At 55.1% G+C, this 20,586-nt stretch overlaps 1 protein-coding gene across 1 annotated transcript; it reads left to right on the forward strand.

The window, feature by feature from the left end:
• Positions 1–4,150: 4,150 nt before the first annotated feature.
• Positions 4,151–15,514, forward strand: BCAM (basal cell adhesion molecule (Lutheran blood group)). Its single transcript, XM_061388588.1, has 15 exons — positions 4,151–4,351; positions 6,394–6,515; positions 7,074–7,302; positions 7,421–7,491; positions 7,770–7,866; positions 7,963–8,145; positions 8,609–8,745; positions 8,974–9,130; positions 12,683–12,798; positions 12,905–13,046; positions 13,212–13,348; positions 13,510–13,654; positions 13,744–13,888; positions 14,863–14,980; positions 15,073–15,514. Exons 1-15 carry the CDS (start codon positions 4,270–4,272, stop codon positions 15,076–15,078), a joined length of 1,887 nt encoding a protein of 628 aa, XP_061244572.1. The 5' UTR covers positions 4,151–4,269; the 3' UTR covers positions 15,079–15,514.
• The last annotated feature ends 5,072 nt before the right edge of the window (positions 15,515–20,586 follow it).

Consider the following 20,586-nt stretch of genomic DNA (forward strand, 5'->3'; position numbering starts at 1 on the left):
GTGCGCAACAGTAAGGGTTTTGGGTGGTTCTGGCTCAGGGTGCAATAGAGTGGTGCTTGGAGCAGGGCAACTGGGGACTGGACAGACACCCCTCTGCTGTCTCAGACCTCTCCATGTGCTCTCCACACTTGCTAGTTTGGGCTTCCTCGCAGCATGGCTGCCTCAAGGTAGTCAGAGTGCTTACATGGTGGCTGAAGTCTTCACAGGAGATATTCCAGTGACACAGACAGAAGTTACATGGTTTTTTCTACCTAATCTTGGAACTCATGAATGAAGTATTCTTTTTTTTTTTTTTTTTTTGCTCAAGCTGCATCTGTGTTGTGGGACATGGGCTTTCTTTAGTTTCAGTGCTAGGGCTTAGTTTCCCCTCGGGATGTGGGATCTTAGTTCCATGACCAAGGATCAAACCTATGTCCCCTGCATTGGAAGGCAGATTCTTAGCCACTGGACCACCAGGGAAGTCCCCAGTTCTGCCACATTCTAATGGTTAGATGCACAGATTTAAAAGGAGGGGACATGTTTAACAGATAGACCCTCACCTCTCAATGGAAAGACGGTCAAGTTCAGCTTGTAGGAGAGCATGTGGGATGAGAGCTCTTGTCACAGCCATCTTTGAAAAGCTGCACCTGTCCATCTGCCGTCAAGGGCATAGATTAGCCAGTCTTGGCTTGTTTGGTATTAGCACCTGATTCCAAGGTAGAGTGGGGTTCACCAGGATTAGCTCATCTGAGCTGCAACGAGGCAGGAAAGAATATCTGTTTGGTTTCAACAGAGGGTAACAGGCTTTTGGATGGCAAGGATTTTTTTTTTAATGTGGGGTGAGGTTGTGTGCATGCTAAGTCGCTTCAGTTGTGTCTGACTCTTTGCAACCCTATGGACTGTAGCCCGCCAGGCTCCTCTGTCCGTGGGGATTCTCCAGACAAGAATACTGGAGTGGGTTGCCATGTCTTCCTCCAGGGGATCTTCCCAACCCAGGGATTGAACCTACATCTCTTACGTCTTCTGCATTGGCAGGCAGGTTCTTTACCACTAGCACCACCTGAGAAGCCCTGAAGGGGGTGCAGCTGCTAGCTAACCCACCTTCACAAAAGGCCATTGTAATCCACCCCTTTGAATGTTCAGCATCAGTAGGTATCCTTTACTTTAGACTGACAATCTCTTCCCCAAATAGTTCTTTTTTTAATATTTATTTTTATTTATTATTTTGGCTGTGCCAGGTCTTAGTTGCAGCATGTGAACTCTAAGTTGTGAAATATGGGATCAAGTTCCCTGACCGGGGATCGAACCTTGGCCCCCTGCATTAGGAGTTCAGAGTCTTAGCCACTGGGCCACCAGAGAAGTCTCCAACCTCAAAATCTCTTATCAGAGCTCTCCTTGCACAATTAAGTCTTGTCCAAATAAAAATACATCATGCTGGCCCCCAAGACAACACAAACTCTCAGTAGTTACATTTTCCAGATGCAAGTCTAGAATCATGGGGGAGTAGACATTCCCCCTCCAAATACATCATGACTCCCCTGTATTCCACAATCTGTGAACTAGTTTAGAGTAACCGGCCCACGCTGTGGGTTTCCCCGGTGGCTCAGCGGTAAAGAATCTGGCTGGGTTCAATCCCTGGGTCAGGAAGATCCCCTGGAGGAGGAAATGGCAACCCACTCCAGGATTCTTGCCTGGGAAATCCCATGGACAGAGGAGCCTGGCGAGCTACAGAGTCGGAAGTAACTGAGCACACACACACATCCCACACTGTATCCAAGATAATAGGATAAAGGTATAGAAATACAGGGCTTATTACTTAAAATGTCTAAGTAGGTACATATGAGACAGCAATGGAATTAGAAAATTCATTGATTTCAGGCATAGTCAGCTCCTTACACCAAGCACCGTTCTAGACACTGGGGATACAGTGGTGAACTAAAGTTCCCGTTCTCTGGGAGCTTCTGTTTTGTGTAAAACAATAAAAAATAAATATGTGGCAGCGACAAGTGCTGCGGAGGAAAAATGTAGCGAGATAAAGGGCTGGGTTAGTTGCTGTATCAGAAAGGATGGTTAAGGGAAGCTCTGTGATAGGATGATGCGGTAGAGATTTGAAGCCAAACAGGGAGAGAGAGATGGCAGGAAAGAATGTCCCACAAGAGGGAAGAGCAAGAGCAAAGGCCCTGAGGCTGGATCAAGCCTGGCGATGAAGAGCATGGAGTCAGAGATCAATGTGGCAGGAATAGAGCTAGCAAGGTGGGGCAGAGAAGACGAAGATGAGGCCGGGGAGGCAATGAGGACCAGATCCAGGACATTGTGCACCAAGGAAAGGACTTCAACTTTTACTCAGAAGGAGAAGATCTCTGCGGAAGGGTGACAGGGGCTGACTCACATTTTAATGGGATCCTTCCGGCTGTTTTATGGAAGTAAATTGTAGGGGACAAAGACAGATATTTCAGTACTAGTTGGTGCAAGTCCTCAAGGAAACGGCCCTGGTATTTATGACTTTCCTCCTTCGTACATACTCCATACACCCCCATGTTTATGAACCAGAACCAGAACCCCGGCTGGTTGGATTCTTACGGAAGGTGGAAGGGGGCTGTTGAGGAAAGGGTATACCTAGCAGCCCGAGCAGAAGGTGTATGAGCCAGGGGCAGGGGAGCTGGGGAGTGGGTGCCTGGGGTCCCTGTGTGGAAGCTAGTGCCAGGGAGCTCTTTTGTCCACTCTCGAGTTTGCAGGTGTGTTGGGCGATGAGCCGGTCTGGGTGGGGTTTGCGTGTGAGCCTGTGTACTTCTGTGTTTGAGCCTTGCAAACCTTCCCTGAGTTCTTGCTCCATGTCTTGCCTGGCCTGGACCGTACTGGGGACGCAGTAGTGACCACAGCAACCCTGGCCCTTCCCATACTGGCTCTCAGTCCAGTGGGGGAGACAAACTCATCCCCAGACAGAACTGACCCAGAAGGGGCAGGGCTGGGTCGGGGAGCCCAGAGGTGGGCACTTGACTCAGCCAAGGAGAGCACGGAGGGCTTCCTGGAGAAGGGGAGCTAACACTACAAGGTCACTTCTCCCAACTATAACAATCGCTCTCCTGTGTGGACAAAGTAGCCTTGACCAGTCTAACCAATAACCCCCGTGCTGACCTACAATCTAAGATGTCCCTGGTGCCTGACCAGTTGTCCCCCTTCTGCCCATCCACCCCCCACATCTGATCAGAGGCCTGGGGAAAGTCTCCCAGCATGACCAGCTGCCCCTTACTAGCCAGTGTTAAGGGCTAGCTTCTCCCGGGTAACCAGTGAAATCTCACCCCACCCCCATCCTCTGGCCAGCATCTAGGAATTTTGTCCCAGCCAGGCCTGCCTTGTAAGGAGCCCTGGACACTCTGATCTGTGATCCCAAGTCTGACCTGTGACCCTTCCTTGTGACCCATGGCAGGACTCCTCCTTTTTTTCCCTCAGGTGCCTGGGCCTCCTCCCCGCCCCCACTCACCTGTCAACCCTGATTCTTTTCCCCTCCCCCCAAAGTTGGAAGGGAGTAAAGGGAAGAGAAAGGGAGGAAGGGGGGTGGCATTCCTAGGATTCCCTGGAAGGGGGGAAGAGAGGGAGGGCCCTAGGGAGGAGAGCTAAGGGAAGAGCACCCCACAGCCCCCGCCCCCGCCAGCATCTCAGAGGCCTGGGCAGAGCTGGATGTTGAAGACCATCAGACATTAGAACCATCAGACTTTAGAACCATTAGACATTAGAACCAGGTGGGTTCCAGGCCACTGGTCAGGCAGGAAAGCAGCCCAGCACACTGGCCACTGGGGAGGCTGGGGATTGCTGGTTGGACTGGGAGAGGCTGGTGCAGGCCACTGGTTGGACCCGGGCCAGCAGGTCGAAAACGACGAGGGGAGCCCAGGTCACCGGCCGGGGTGGGAACGGGTCCCCGCCAGCGAGAATGAGGCGGAGAGGATCCGCGGGGGTCCAGGGAGAACCCCGCTCTGGACACCGGCCGAACTGGTTGGTCGGGTCACCCGCCAGGGGCGCTGGTCAGTTGGAGCCTGACACCCTGGGGCCTGGGGGCGGGGAGCCTGGCTCCCGGCTGAGTGCTGGGAGGTCGGCTCCGGGCAGTGGGAGGTCCTGGCCTGGCGCCCGGGTTTGGAGGGGGACGAGGGGGAGACCGGGAGGGCGGGGTGGGGCGGGGCTGCCTGGGGCGGGGCCTCCTCGCTCCAGTCCCGGCGGCCGAGGAGCCCCAGCCCGGGCTCAGTCTCTGCCCCTGCCGCCCGCCGCTCGCCGCCCGCTGCCGCCGCCGCCTTGAACATGGAGCCCCCGGACGCGCGGGCTGGGGCGCGTAGGGCCCCGCGGTTGCTGGTGCTCGCGCTCCTGCTGGCGGCCCCCCCAGGTATGGCTCGGGCTGAGAGCAGGGCGCGCCTGGGGGGCGCGGGGAGGGGAGGGGAGGGGAGGTGGGAAAGGGCTTTCACCGACCCCAGGGACCCCAGAAAAGGAGGGATATGGGGTACCACTCCCAGTGAGAGATCTAGCGACAGCCAGGCAGAGGGCTGGGGATTCTCAGCTGTGTATTAGAAGCGATCTGAGAAGCCGTTGGACCCAGGAGTGCGGCCGCTCCTCTCCCTGCCCCCTCAGACGCTGGGATCTGCCACCGCTCCCACCCCCGCCTGGCCCCTATTCCCCCGGACCCAGAGGTCCTGGCCTCCAGTGGCCGGAGTGCCTTTTCCCCGGGGACAGAAGAGACCAAAGCGGAACTCCCCGCTCAAAAGTTGTCAAGTTTTGAGAGGGTCAGGGACCCTCTGGCTAGAAACCAGCAAGTCACATGCGATTGCGGGTTCCCCCCATTCAGATTCAGAGCCCAGACTCTAAAGGACCCGCCCCTCTCGCCTCCCGCTCCATCAGAAAGGGCTGGAGCTCAGCCCCTGGGCAGTGACAGCGGAACTAAGTGTTTCCAAGTGACAGAGGCCCCCTTCCCGGGGGCCCAGATAAAGCCACGCACCTGCGTGGTGGTTGGAGGAGAGGTAGAGGCCCTCAGGGGCTGGGGGAAGAGAGAACTGGGGGAGAGAGAGATCCCTCCGACCATCCTTGCTGTCTCTACTGCTCGGACCCAGCCCTGGGCACCAGCCTGGCCCCACACTCCCTCCCATGGGGCAGGCCCAGGCCAGAGGTGGGTGCCTGGGAATCCAGGGCCCTGGCACAAGCATGGCGAACAGTGGGTCCCCAGGGGCAAAGCTGGGCCAGGCTGGGCAGGGAAGGGAAGGGAGATTCTAAGAACTGAGAGCCCGGGCCAGGATGCCAGCCCAGAGACTGAAAGAGCTCGCTTTCCTAATGCGAACACCTCTACCTGCCCGGATCCTGGGACGGGAGTCCCGGCCCTCCGCTCCCTTCTCCCTCAGGACCCAGGATCCGGGGCCTCCACCCTGTCCTGCTCTGAGGCACGTGCTGCTGCTTCTCTCAAAGAGTTAGATGGGCCGAGGCGCGGGTAGGGGGCTCGGGCAGGTCTGAGCCAGCCTGTCCCTCCCACATTCCTGAAACCTGCCCAGCCCTGTCCCCCTCACTGCGCCCACACACCCATCCCGCCTCAGCTCTGGCCCAGCCCCAGTCTCCCCGCTCCTGATGGAGAGACCCAGGGGGCAGGGCCGGGCAACACGGAGACTGAGAGGAACGCAGAGAACCGTGAAACTAAGAGATGGAGACGCAGGGTGAGGGGCATGCACGCACACACGCGCACACACACACACACACACACACACACACACGCAGAGGCGGTGACTGAGATGGAGACGATTATCCATCTCATTGTGCCAGGCCCCGGGTGAAGTGCTGGAAGCTAAGGAATGAGCCTGCCAAGGCCCTGCCCTCAAGGGGCATTTGGTCTAGTGGGACAAGCAAGGACACACAGGATTTGAGCCCAAGTGGATTGTATGGAGGCCACGGGGCCCTGTGTGGCCCAGGGGAGGAGTCTTCAGTTCTGCAAGTGAACGGAGAGATGGGATCTGAAGCTTAGAGATGCAGAAATGAGAGATAAAGGGAGAGAGGAGCTGAATCTGAGGGAGCAGGGGCTAGGGGCCTGGACCCCTGGGTCTGAGGGAGGAGGGGCTGGGGGCCTGGACCCCTGGGTCTGGGGGAGGAGGGGCTGGGGGCCTGGACTCCTGGGTCTGGGGGAGGAGGGGCTGGGGAAAGAGGGGCTGGGGTCTGGATCCCCCGGTCTGAGGGAGCAGGGGCTGGGGGCCTGGTCCCCCGGGTCTGGGGGAGGAGGGGCTGGGGGCCTGGACCCCCGGGTCTGGGGGAGGAGGGGCTGGGGGCCTGGACCCCCGGGTCTGGGGGAGGAGGGGCTGGGGGCCTGGACCCCTGGGTCTGGGGGAGGAGGACTGGGGACCTAGAGAGCTCTGCCTCCTGGTGGCAGTGGGAGAGAGCTCAGTCACCCTCCTGCAGGTTCCAAGGCTGAGGTCCGCCTGTCTGTGCCCCCCCTGGTGGAGGTGATGAGGGGGGAGTCTGTCACTCTGGACTGCAGCCCCTTGGGGACCCATGACTATTTCATGCTGGAATGGTTTCTGGTGAGTGCTGTGAGCTGGAAACAAGGGCATGACAGAGGGGGTCTGAGAGTCAGGGCGCACTGGGGCTGCAAACGTTCATCCCCTCATCCGAGCCCGAAAGCCCCTAGGAGCCCCACAAGCTGCCTTTCCATTTTACAGGTGGGGAAATGGAGGCCCAGCAAGGGGAAGCCCCTCTCCAGGGTACCCTGGTGTCCAGGCACAGCTGAGGCTAGAATGAAAGAGGTCCCCTGGCTCTTGAAAGAGGACATTCAGAGGCAGACACCCAGAAGGCAGGAGCCCGGGGATGGGACTAAAGAGAAAGAGAAACAGGAGACCCAGGGCAGGAAAGAGAGACAGAGGTGGAAGCATGGTGAGATGGCGAAAGAGGGAACCAGAGAGGGGAAAGGTGACCACAGACAGGGGGCGGGGGTGGGAGAGCTGAGAGAGGACGGAGGGGCCAGAGAGAGCGAGAACGTGAGAGGAGACCCGCGGAGCGGAGCGGCAGCGAGAAAGGGGACACGGAGGAGGGCCTGTGGCCAGGCAGCCTCTCGCTGAGATGCTCCCCGCCCGCCCCCGCAGGTCGACCGCTCAGGGGCCCGCCACCGCCTGGCCTCGGCCGAGCTGCGTGGCTCCGAGCTCCGGGACAAAGAGCTCAACTCCCGGGGCCGCAGCCCCCCGTACCAGCTGGACTCCCAGGGGCGCCTGGTGCTGCCTGAGGCCCAGGTGGGCGACGAGCGCGACTATGTGTGCGTGGTGAAGGCGGGGGCAGCGGGCACCGCCGAGGCCACCGCCAGGCTCAAAGTGTTTGGTGAGTGTCTGTGCCTCCCCTCCGACCACCGCCCCCGGGCACAACACACACATCCTGGGAAGGGGCAGGGAGGTGAGAACCCCGGGAACCAGCTCCTGACTGTAAGTCCCTCCCGCAGCCAAACCAGAGGCCCCAGAGGTCTCCCCCAACAAAGGAATCCTGTCTGTGATGGATGACTTTGCTCAGGAGGTACCTTGGGCCGCACCTTGCTTCCAGGATTCTGAGGGGAGGAGGGAGTCCTGGGCTCCTATGGCCCAAGGTCGGGAGAGGCTGGGGGCTTGGGCTTCCCAGTCTGAGGAGTAGGGGTCCGGGAGTTCTGACCTTGGGTCTCCCGGGAGGAGAGGGTTGGGAGCTGGACTCCTGTGTCTGGGTCTGGTCTGGTCCCCACCCCCCTCCAGGGAGGGGGACCCAGACTCCAGGGTCCTGGCTCCCAGCCCAGTGTGGGTGTGGGTCTGTGTCTGTCCCAGATAGCCACTTGCAGCAGCCGCAACGGGAACCCAGCCCCCCAGATCATGTGGTATCGGAACGGGCAGCCCCTGGCCGTGCCCCTGGAGGTGAACTCCGGTGAGTGGTGCCTGAGGAAGCTCGGCTAGACCTCAGGGGCTGGGGCTGGGCGGTGGCCGGGCTGGCTGACCTCCTGCCTGCCGCCCTCTCTCGCAGAGGGCTACATGACCACTCGCACCGTCCGGGAGGCCTCCGGCCTGCTCTCTCTCACCAGCACCCTTTACCTGCGGCTCCACAAGCCCGACCGGGAGGCCAGCTTCCACTGCTCCGTGCACTACTACCTGCCCGCCGGCCAGCACGGCCGCCTGGACGGCCCTTCCTTCTCCCTCACCCTGCACTGTGAGTCCGAGCTGGGCCCCCAGCCGCCCCCACCAGGAACTCTCGCTACGAGGCCTGACCCTCCAAGGTGACCTCTTGACCTGCCCCACCCCTTCCAGGCCTTCTGCCCCCTTACCTCAGGCTGAAGTGGGTACTCACCTCTGACCTCTGACCTCAAGTGCCAGCGGGAGCCCCATCCTGACTTCTGACTCCCCCCATAACACCTGAACCCCGTGGAGTCTCAGGACTAACCGTGTGCCCCACGCTTCCACCCCAAAATGGGTCCCCGCAAATCTCATACTGACCTGTTACCCACACTGTAGCAAAGGAAAAGACTAAGGTTGGCCAAAAAAAGAAAAAAGATTTTACCTCTCACCTTTGGCCAACCATAGCCCCTTCCTTTGCTGCAGTGCTGGCCTCTCCCCCTTAACCTAGCCCTGCCTTTTACCCTTGACCCTGACAGTGAGTCTGCCCTTTCCCTTAGATCCCACAGAGCACGTGCTGTTCTGGTTGGGCAGCCAGTCCACTGCTGAAGGCTGGGTCCGTGAGGGTGACTCTGTCCAACTGTTGTGCCAGGGGGATGGCAGTCCCACCCCAGAGTACACGTTTTTCTGGCTTCAGGTAACCCACCCCCTCATTCCCCTGACCTCTGCGATCTACTCGTCTGCACCAACTTCTGACCCCTGGCTTAGCAAGGCACGTGATCAATGACCCAGTAGCTATCTGTTCCCCAATTTGTGAGAGTCTTGACATACCTTGATGCCTGGCTTGGGTGACCCTGGACCTAACCTGACCCTGCCAGCCCAGAGCATTTCCTGAACAGGGTTCCTCATTCCTGATCTCCCCCAGGACAAGCAAGAAGATGTGCTAAAAACAAGTCTTGAGGGGAACTTGACGCTGGAGAGGGTACAGCGGAACCAGAGCGGGACCTATGGCTGCAGGGTGGAGGACTACGACGTCCCTGAGGATGCAGAGCTCTCCAAAACCCTGGAGCTGCGTGTGGCCTGTGAGAGCCCCCAGAGCGGGAGGGGGCCCTGGCATCAGCGATCTCCTCACCCTCGCTGCCCCCCCGCAGCCCTGTCTCCAACCCTTTCTGTGGTGCCCAGCCTGGTCTCGATGCCCCTGGCCCCTCCAGTCTCCCATACAAGGCAGCCAGAGACCCCTTTCCAAGGCATACACCTGACCTTCCCCTACCTAGAACCTGCTGTGTCTCCCCAGTCCTCTGGGGACAAGACCCACATGCTTCACCCCAGCCTTCAAGACCCACCTGGCTGGCCTCACCTTAGGCGGACCCTTCTCCCCATCATACCCCAAGCTCTTCTCCTCTTTCCTACAGTAACTCCCCATCTTCTCTTCCATCCAATCCCAACCCATCTCTCGGGTCCCAGTCTTCCAAGAAGCCTTCTTGGTCCGCCTGCACACAAGCCCTGAGCAAAGGCTCTGTCCCTCCTGGGAACTCCTGTCACCTCCCTTCCTGGGGCTAGACCCTGTGCCACATGTCAACAAGAGAGTGCAGCCCCAGCCTCCACCCAGCTCCAGGGTCCAGTAGGGGAGACAGATGTTAAACGCTGAACACACACTTTTTTTTTTTTTTGAACACACACTTTGAGTCACAGTCCTGCCTCTATAGAGACTAACGCAGAGGAGGGGGATAAGGAACTGGTGTGGCGAACAGGGATTATTTTCCATGGAGGCTGTTGGGGGCTGCAGATTCTGACTGCAGGAAGGAAATTTATGGGGAGTGCCCCAGGATCCACACCTCTTGGTGGGTGATGAGGGAAGGAAGCAGGATGCAGCAGAGGCGGAAGTTGGGCTTCAGCCTAAGGAAGACCTCTACATGCTCACAGGGCATTTAGAAGCTGAGAGATCCCCAGTTGGGGTACAGGGGCTGGGTCTTTTGTACATCCACGTCAACCCGTCATTGGATGTGGGCTGCCTAGGGAAGGAGGGGACATGACCTTGAGCCAGGGGCTCTCTCTGTGACTCAGGCAGTTTCCAGAGAGGGCTGACAGCTGAGGGCTGACAGCTGACACCCTTCTCAACAGCTGGGGAGAAAATCCTTTGGTGCCAAAGGGGAAATCTGAGTGTCCACGACAGAGGGTCAGAGAGACCTCTCTGAGAAAGGGATCATGTGTAGGAAACCAAAGAATGGAACCAGAGATACGATGAGTCAGAAGAAAAGCATTCCAGGCTGCGGAAACAGCATGTGCAAGGGCCCTGAGGCCCACACTGGCATATTGGAGAACAACAGGGAAAGAACAGGGTAGCCGGAGCTCAGGAAGCAAGAGGGGAAGGTGGGAGATGAGCTTGAAGCAGTGGGCAGGGTCAACCAGGCAGGACTTATTGGCTTCATCAAGGAAAGAGGCCTGTATGCCCACCATACTGGGGAACCACTGCAGAGTTTTGTTTTGTTTTGTTTTTTTCCTCACTGCAAGATTTTAAGCAGAGGCAAGGGCTGACCAGTGTGTGTTTTGAAAAGATCCCTTGAGAGGCCTTCCCTGGTGGTCCGGTGGATAACACTCCCCACTCCCAATGCAGGGGACCTGGGTTCAGTCACTGGTTGGGGAACTAAGATTCCCACATACCATCACTAAGCCCTGTGATGCAACTAGAGAAGTCTGGGCACTACCAAAAAAAAAGAGGAGTGGGCTGTTTGTTTGTTTGTTTTTTTAAAAAAAGAACCCAGCACAGCCAAAATTAAATAAATAAATTTTAAAACCAATTTTTTTTTAAGTCAAACTTGGACATGACTGAGCAACTACACTTTCACTGTTTAAAAAAGAAAAGATCCCTCTGGCTGCTCAGCAAAGAATGGATCAGAGAGGACAAGAGACCAGTGAGGACATGACTGCAGTGGTCAAGGCAGTTGGACCCCAGGATCAGAGATGGAAAGAAGTGAGAAGATTCATTTGGGGGACACAGCAGAGAAAGACTTGATGGGTGGAGAAGGAAATGGCAACCCACTCCAGTGTTCTTGCCTGGAGAATCCCAGGGATGGCAGAGCCTGGTGGGCTGCCATCTACGGGTCGCACAGAGTCGGACACAACTGAAGTGACTTAGCAGCAGCAGCAGCAGGGAGTTTCTTTACTACACGGTCAGTTTTTAAAACTTTTCTGCAGACTTTGGGAAAGGATGATCGCTCTTTATCGGCGTTGACTTTAAGAGTCAGCTGTTGAGCTGAACCTGTGGTGGCATCTGGTTTCCCGTTTGGTATTTCCCCTACTAGCCATGCTGTCGAATTTGAGAGACTTGTGTTAAAAATCCTACATCATTGTGGTTATGTTAAAATCTTACATCAAGTGTGGAAATGTCTGTTTCTAGCAGTTTTTGCTTTATTTAGTACTTTCTGAGTCCGTGTGTGTTACAGGTGTGTGACTGTCCTGTGTCCTTTAAGATGTTGGGTCCTTTCCATCATAACACGCTCGCCCTGGCCCCCGAACCTCCCTTGCCTTGGGTCCTGTGTTGCTGTGCCCTTCACAGCTGCCCTTCTCCTCCTGGTGACCCTGCTTCAGGGGCCCAGAATGGCCTTTTGATCTTGACCTTTGGCATTACTTGTAACTGCCTCTTATGAACACTGCATCCTGGATTTAGCGTTTTTGTCCAAGCCCACTAGGGAATTTCTGGAGTAGGAAATGGCAACCCACTCCAGTATTATTGCTTGGAAAATCCCATGGACAGAGGAGCCTGGTGGACTACAGTCCATTGGGCCACAGAAAGCCGGACACGACCGAGTGTCTGAGCACTAGGGAATTTAGCTTCTGTCATGTGATCTATATTTGAGGCTTCTCATTTTCTCCCAGCTTTTCTTTTCCCTACATTAAATGCCTCAGCCACTTCACACCTACCCCAGGCTGCTGGCATATTTGTCTTGAATTTTCCCAGTACTTTTAGGCTTACGGTTTTCTATTTTAGGAATAATCAGTGTCAAAGTTGTACTCAAATCAAGATAAGATCTTTTAATATTCATGTAATTTAATCCTCAGTTCTGATATGTTTTGTTTTATTAAAAAATATTTACAAATGTTAAAAAAAAAAAAAAAAGACTTGATGGGAAAAAAATGGGTCATGTGGAGGAGAGAAGGCCAAGGTTGGAGGGGTAGTCAGAGAAGGAGCGCCCAGTACCTCCCAGGTTATCCATTAACCCTGGGCTCAGACGTCAGCTCTGGAGGCAGGTGGTCGAAGTGGGCCTGTATTTTGTTTTTTTGTTGTTGTTATTGTTGTTTTAAGTGTTTGTTTTATTTATTTAATTTGGCCGCACCAGGTCTTCACTGTGGCATGTGGGGTCTAGATCCTCGACCGGCCCCCCTGCATTGGGAGCACAAAGTCTTAGCCACTGGACCACCAGGGGAGCCCGTGGGCATGTACTTTGGAGTCAGACTCCTAGATCTGGGCTCAAGGGCCCAGATGAGAGAGTGGAGAGCTCGTGGAGCTGGGGAGAAGTTGGCATTCTCTGCTGACAATTGTCCATTCACGTCTGCCCTCCTCAAAAGCCCTGGGGATCCCCTAACTGATCGAGTGAGGGTCCGGGGAAGGTGACATTCTGCTCCCCCCACTCCAGACTTGGACTCCCTGGAGCTCAGCGCAGGGGAGGAGCTTTCCTTACCTCTGCACAACAGCACAACCGTGACCTGCTCTGCGCGAGGCCTGCCCACCCCGACCCTATACTGGACCAAGGTGAGAGGGAAAGGTGTCCCTCCCCAGCACGGGACGCCCCCCTTTCCATCAACCCCTCCCTGCCTCTCACAGCCAGCTGGTGCCTGCTCTTTCTCTCCGCACCCAGGACTCAGCACCCATGGGGGAGGACCCCACACTCTCCCTCCACTCCGTCACCTTCGATTCAGCCGGCACCTACACATGTGAGGCCTACATGCCCAGGATCCCCCTCCTGAGTCGCACCCGGAGCTTCAGGCTGCTGGTTCAAGGTTTGGGGTGTGGGCAGGCTGGGATGGGGATAGCATGGGGGGATGTGGGGCGCCAGGACAAATGAGACGGGTCCACGGCTGGTCCTTCTCTCCTCTTTTTCTCTCCCTCCTCTCCTTTTCCCAGGTACCTACATCTCACCCCCTTTCCCGCCCCACCACCCACAGGGACACCAGAGTTAAAGGCAAAGGAGACTCAGCCCAAGGCCGAAGGCAGCTGGACCGAAGGAGAGGAAGTCACCCTGATCTGCTACGCCCGCGGCTACCCGAAGCCCAAACTCACCTGGAGCCAGTTGGGCGGCAGCGTAAGGGACCCCCCCTGACCCTCCCCAAATCCCGGCCGGCTCAGTGGTCCACGGATCATGTCCTCCCCACCCTCCACCTCCACTGACCGCTTCCTTTTCAACTCTGCCCACACCCCGAGCCCTTGATCTCAAAAGCCTGGGCCTGACCTGAGCCTCCACAGCCCACAGAACCAGCCCCTGGGGGCCAGGGCTGGGTGAGCAGCTCCCTGACCCTGAAGGTGACCAGTGCCTTGAGCCAAGACGGCGTCTCCTGTGAGGCCTCCAACCCTCTCGGGAACACCCACCACGTCTTCCACTTTGGAACCGGTGAGTAACCACCGTGGTGGGACCAACACCGGGTGCGGGGCAGACAGTGGGCTGCTGGCTGACCCCTCCCCCTCCGCCCTGCCCCGCAGTGGCCCCCCAGACCTCCCAGGCTGGCGTGGCGGTCATGGCCGTGGCCATCAGCGTGGCCCTCCTGCTCCTCGTCGTTGCCGTCTTCTACTGCATGAGACGCAAGGGGCGGCCCGGCTGCTGCCAGCGGGGCGAGAAGGGGTCTCCGTGAGTGGCCTGCAACCTTGAAACTGAGCTCTCTACCCAAACCCTGACCTCACCCTGACCTCAGCCCCAAACCAACCACAGCCCCAACCCCAGCTCCATCGGCAAATAAGATGCCATCCCATCTCCAACCTCCGACCTGGACCATGACCGTCCCCTCCCCTCTCCTCAACCCCACCCAACCCATAACCAACTCCCAGCCCACCCCAAGCTCACCTTAACCTCATCCCCAATCTCACCTTAACCTCATCCCCACCTGTGATCCACACCCACCCCAATCCCAAAGTAACCTCATCTATACTTCCAGCTTCCTCTCCAACCCCAACCTCTCCCCCAGCTGCACCCTCAGCTCCAGCGCATACCCAGTAACCAAACACAGCTTCAGCCACCTCCCCATCCCAAGTCCCCCTGCACATCCCCCCATCCCATTCCTAACTCCAAACCCATCCCCATCCAACCTTATCTCCAACCGCGACCACACAGCCACCCTCAACTCCAGTCCACAGCCATCCCCACGTGCGTGCGTTCTAAGTCGCCTCAGTCATGTCCAACTCTTTGCGACCCCATAGACCATATAGCCCATCAGGCTCCTCTCCCCATGGGGTTCTCCAGCCAAGAATACTGGAGTGGGTTGCCATGCCTTCTTCCAGAGCATCTTCCTGACCCAGGGATTGAACCTGCCTCTCCTGAGACTCCTGCATGGCAGGCAGATTCTTTACCACTGAGCCACCAGGGAAGCCCAGCTATCCCCACAGCCCTCCCTAAAACCCATCCCAGTGACATCACCAGCTCCAATTCCAAGAGCAGTGTCAAGCATGTCCTCACCCCATCCCTGACCCCAGGGCCACTTCCACCTCCTACCTCACCCCCAGCTCATTCCCACCCACCCATCGCCAAGTCTGTCCCCATTCGACACACCCATGGCCAGTTCCTTCCTTGGCCATGACCACCTCTAACACAATGTCTCCTCCCACTAGGCCACCTGGGGAACCCAAGTTGAGCCACTCAGGATCACAGCGGCCAGAGCAGACGGGCCTTCTCATGGGGAGTGCCTCTGGAGGAGCCAAGCATGGGAGCGGGGGCTTTGGAGATGAGGTGAGTGAGGGCCTGGGCCCCTGGGGAGAGGGAACCACTGCGGGTGGAAGAGCTGCTGTGGGCCCAGGCTGATCTCCCCATCTTTTCCCCAGTGTTGAGGCTGAGGACCTTCCCAGAGGCAGTCATTGAACCCAACCTGGAGTGGCGAGCATCAGAAAACCAGCCCCGCTCACACCTCTGCCTGCCCCCACTTTCCCGGCCTTTCCTCTTCCCTCTCTGGGCCCTCCCTTCCTTCCTCTGTGGGCTGGGCAGGGACCACAGCGGCCTGGGAGGAAGGGGACCTTCCTCCAAGGATTGTGACTCTCCCAGGCCCCAGAATAGCTCCTGGACCCGAGCCCAAGTCCTGGCCTGGGACGAGGCTCGAGGGTCGGCTGGCTGGGGCTATTTTTACCTCCTGCCTCCATTGCTGGTCCCCCACCCTCCCACCTGACGTCCTGCTGCAGAGTCTGACACTGGATCCCCGCCCTCTGCCCTGACCCCATCATCTGTGGACACTGGAGTCTGGAATAAATGCTGTCTGTCACCTGGACACCATCCTGTGGCCAGAGCTGCATCCTCTAGGGGATGAGAGGGGAAGGGGGGTGCAGGTGGTGCTCTGGCCCTGCTGGCTCTCCCACCCCCTTGCTGGACCTCAGGAGAAATCTGATGTCATGGAGAAAGAAATGAGAGAGAAAGGATGGAGGGTGACTCAGCTGGAAAAAGGTGGAGGAGAGAGGTGCTGGGGGTCCAGAGGGAGCTGAACCTGGCCCCTGAAGACCAGTGCCTTTAGGGGGAGGTAGGGTGCTATCCCCTTAAGTAAAAAATGCCCAGTCTCTCTTGCCAGAGGCCCAGAGGGAATTGAAACATCCAGAGGAAAAGCTCTCTCTGAGCTGTAGAGTGGATAGAATTAGGGATTTAGGCATCTCCTCTGAGGACAGCCTGGGGCCTGCAGTGGAGGGGTGGGGGAGGAGGGACAACTTGGAGGAGCCCCCATGAAGGGATCTAGGCAGAGACAAGAGATGGCAGAAACAGCAAAACAGAGACTTGCCAAAGGGGAGGGAGAGGCATTTGAAAGGAGGACGGAGAGGCTAAGGGGGGAGAATTGAGGGATGGGCTGGGGCAGCTCAGAATTGAGAGAGAGCCACTGAGTCAGACAGAGATGTGGGGAGAGAGAGGCAAAGACAGACAAATAGAGACATGTCCTGGACTATTCACTGTGCAATTCCAGACCACAGCAATAAAGCGAAGATCACAATAAAGCAAGTCACACAAATTTTTCAGTTTCGCAGTGCATATATTACGTTTACACTGTACTGTAGCAAGTATGCAATAGCGTTCTGCCTGAAAAAAAAAAAAAAAGTACGTAGCTTAACTTAAGAAACACTTTCAAAAACAAAACACTTTCTTGTTAAAAATGGTAACCATCGTCCGAGCCTTCAGTGAGTCATAGTGGTCACATCAAAGGTCACTCATCAGTGACCATAACAAATAGAAGAACAATGAAAAACCTTGAAATACTGCAAGAATTACCAAATGTGACACAAACATACAAAGCGAGCAAAGGCTGTCGGGAAAATGGCACCAATAGACACAGCGTTGCCACAAACCTGTAATTTATTAAAAAAAAAAAAAATGCGGTATCTGCGGAGCACAATAAAACAATGTGCCATACAGAGAGGTAGGGCTGCAGAGACAGAAACACAGAAAGAACTGGGATTCAGAGAGATCATTCCAGTTAGAAAGGGAGGGGAAAAAAAAGCTTCAAAAGAGCAGCTCAGAAGCAGTGCGGGGAAGACAAGTGTGACCTTGGGCAAGTGACTTCACCTCCCTGAGTCCATCAGATAAAGATAAATCACACTTGAGCTGTGGACGGCCACTGTGAGGAGAGGGAGCAAGTATACCTGTGCAGTGCATGCTGGGCGGTCTCTGCCGGTGACCCCACCCCTCTGTCCTCAGTTTACTGAGCCACCAGATGGACCAAGTGGGATCTGTGGCCGTGGGGAGTTGAAGAGATGCTATGGGAGCCTCCTCGCAGGCAACTGAGCAAATGCTCAGAGATTTCCAGAACGGAAGAGCTCACACTGGCTGAATTAAGGTGCTCAAATCCCATGATTTATTGAGTCAGATTAAAACAAACAGGAAGGACTTCCTGGTGGTCCGGTGGTTAAGACTCCACCTTCCAACACAGGGGTCAGGGTTCAGTACTTGGTTAGGAAACAAAGATTCCCGTCGGGTGTGGCCAAAAGATTAGAAATAAATAAATGTATAAACAAATGTGAGAAACAAGAGAGATGGGGCAGGTTAACACACTGAGATGGGGAACAAACGATCCAAGTTGTGCCGCCTGAGCTTGAGGGTTCACGGGGCTCCGTTGTCCTCCTGTGTGGTGTGGTCTCCACGCCCAGAGTCCAGGGGCAGCAGGGAGGATCCACATCCGGAAGTTCCCAGGGCTGCGTGGGGGCAAATGCATTCAGCCACACCTGCGGGTGGAGCAAAACATGCCTCCTGGCCTTGGCTCTCACCTGCATGACGTGAGCACAGGACTCACCAAGCAGAGCGAGAGTCCTCAGGAGTCACCTTAAGGACTCTCGGATAAGTGAAATGAAAGTGTCAGTCAGTCAGTCGTGTCCAACTCTTTGTAACCTCACGGACTGTAGCCCACCAGGCTCCTCTGTCCATGGGATTCTCCAGGCAAGAATACTGGAGTAGCTAGTCATTCCCTTCTCCAGGGAATCTTTCCGACCTAGGAATCGAACCGGGTCTCTTGCATTGCAGGTGGTTTCTTTACTGTCTGAGCCACCAGGGAAGCCCAAGGACTCTCAGATACTTGAGGCTTCATCAATCTTTCCATCCTTCCCATGGACGTTCAGCTCACATTTTTTTTATCGAAGTATAGTTGACTTAGAATGTTGTGTTAGTTTCCGATGTACAGCACAGTGATTCAGTTTTACATATATAGACAGTCTTTTTCGTATTCTTTTCCATTAGGATTTATCACAGAATATTGAATACAGTTCCCTGTGTTATACAGTAGGACCTTGTTGTTTATCCATCCTGTATATAATAGTTTGCATCTGCTACCCCAATCTCCCAATCCTTCCCTCCCTCACCCAGAATGGAATATCCTTTTTTAAAAATACAGCAGACACACAGAGAAATCATAGAATGATTGGGAGAATTTGATAACTGTGAAAAGTATTTAATGCAAAGCCTGGCACAGAGCATGTGTTCAGTATGTGTTTAGTATTGTTATTATTATCACTCATGGAAAATGGAGGGACAGAAAGAAAAGGAAGAAAGGGACCAGGTGGAGAGAGATACCTCATTAAGGGCAGATGATGGCTGGGGGAGGGGAGAGAGGGAACCCCAGGGAGAAAGCGATGCTCCGCCCAGCACCTGGTCCCCAAATTAATGACGGGAGGGTCTTGGCCTGCCTCCCAAGAGAGCATACATTTGCATAAGATCCCTCATCTGCATGGCATTCCAGGCAATTTGCATACAGATGGCAGCCTGTGCCCTCCTTAGTCTGATCCCTCCTCCCACCTTGGCCAAGGGTCTGGGGGAAGGGGCAGCAGGTGTGGGGGGTGATGAACCACCATGATCTGGGGCTCCAGGAAGTAAAGGCAAATTCAGAATAGACTCCCCTTGCTCCTCAACCTTCTGTGGCTCCCTTTTGCTCTCAGGACCATGAGGCACCCTTCACCTGGCATTCAGGACAGGCTAAGATGTCACCCCTCACACATACCCACTGCCCCGTCTCTCACATCTTGTGCCTTTGCGAATTTACTATTCTCCCACCTGGAATGTCCTCTCTCATTTCCAACACTGTAACAAAGCTTGCCTCTCCTTCAAAGCCAGGACATCTTTAAGATTTCTGACAAATTTTCCCTAGTGACGCAGACAGTAAAGAATCTGCCTGCAGTGCAGGAGATCTGGGTTTGACCCCTGAGTGTGGAAGGTCTCCTGGAGAAGGAAATAGCAACCCACTCCAGTGTTCTTGACTAGGAAATCCCATGGACAGAGAAGCCTGGCAGGCTACAGTCCATGGGGTTGCAAAGAGTCAGACACGACTGAACAACTAACAACACTCCTTGTCCTTGAAACTTTACTGGAATTTGTGCCACCTCTGGACTCATACAGATTTTATTAGTAAAAATGTGTTTTGTTGCAAATGACAAAAAAAAAAAAAAAAAAAGAAACTGAAGTAAAAAAAAAGTTGTGTAAATGAAAAGGGAAAATTATTCATTCATATAACCAGGAAGGTCAAAGACTGACTACTTTCAGGCATAGCTGGATCCAGGGGCTTAAATAGTCTCATCAGAAAGCTGGCCTGTTCCATTTCTCAGCTCTCCTGTCCTCCATACACAGGCAGTTTCTTTTATCTCTGGAGGCACCTAGAGAACCAGTGTTTTGCCAGTTTAGTAACCCTCATCAAAAGAGGTGTCCCTTCCCTATTAGTTCAAGCAAACATCTCAGGGCTAATTCTCATTGGTCAGGAATGAGTCCCACCCCCATCCCTGAACCAATCCCTGAGGCCAGGGGACCCAATGCTCTGATTGGCCAGGACTGGGCCAGGCTCGCTCTGAACCATAAGGGCTTAGTATGGAAGAGGTTTTCTTACTGTTCAGTCGCTCATTCATGTCCAACTCTTTTCAACTCCATGGACTACAGTACGCCAGGCTTCCCTGTCCTTTACTATCTCCTGGAGTTTTCTCAGATTCATGTCCATTGAGTCGATGATGCCATCCAACCATATCATTCTCTGTTGCCCCCTTCTCCTCCAGCCCTCAATCTTTCCCAGCATCAGGGTCTTTTCCAATGAGTTGGCTCTTCGCATCAGGTGGCCAAAGTATTGGAGCTTTAGCTTCAGCATCAGTCCTTCCAGTGAATATTCAGGGTTGGTTTCCTTTAATGGACTTCCCTGTTAGCACTAGTGGTTAAAAATCTGCCTGCCAGTGCAGCAGACATAAGAGATGCAGGTTCAAAACCTGGGTTGGGAAGATGCCCTGGAAGAGGGCTTGGCAACCCACTCCAGTATTCATGTCTGGAGAACCCCATGGACAGAGGAGCCTGGCAGGCTACAGTCCATAGGGTCGCAAAGAGTCGGACACAACTGAAGCGACTTAGCACACATTTCCTTTAGGACTGACTGGTTAAAGGGCAGGTAAAATATAATACTTAGCATCAACTCCCTAGCTCCGTCAGGAAGCCTTTGGCTCTGTACCCCTACCTCCTAGTGGTTATGACTCTTCAGTAAAGTGTCACCTCTGAGACTCCTTGACGCTGGAAGTCAACTCCCCAGGTATGAGACTCACCCAGTCATCTGTCAACAAACACACAAGGGAGTGCTCAGGTTTATCCAAGTCCCCTTATGTATGTGACTAGGGGCATGAAATTCCAGCCTACTGGGGCTTACCTCCTGGGCTCACCCCAGCTCACAAAGAAGAGCCAGGAGACAGTTGAGCATACTCCTTGACAGGCTTGGAGAAGAGTGGGTGCTAAGGAGGGGACTTCCTGGAGAAACTCTCCCCGGGGACTGGTTATTTTGTCCAATCAAGGAATGGGCGAAGGGGGCAGAATTTCACAAAGCAAATCAGTAACAAAGTTGGCACTAACCCCAGAGATCC

This window comes from Bos javanicus, chromosome 18 (assembly GCF_032452875.1).
Source record: "Bos javanicus breed banteng chromosome 18, ARS-OSU_banteng_1.0, whole genome shotgun sequence".
Classification (NCBI taxonomy): domain Eukaryota; kingdom Metazoa; phylum Chordata; class Mammalia; order Artiodactyla; family Bovidae; genus Bos; species Bos javanicus.

Excerpts from the sequence above, each read along its gene's own strand:
- BCAM (XM_061388588.1), top strand. The coding sequence starts at position 4,270 with ATGGAGCCCCCGGACGCGCGGGCTGGGGCGCGTAGGGCCCCGCGGTTG. Across the intron at positions 7,867-7,962 it reads GCCCCTGGAGGTGAACTCCG|AGGGCTACATGACCACTCGC; the intron begins GTGAGTGGTGCC and ends CCTCTCTCGCAG. Across the intron at positions 9,131-12,682 it reads CCTGGAGCTGCGTGTGGCCT|ACTTGGACTCCCTGGAGCTC; the intron begins GTGAGAGCCCCC and ends CCCCCACTCCAG.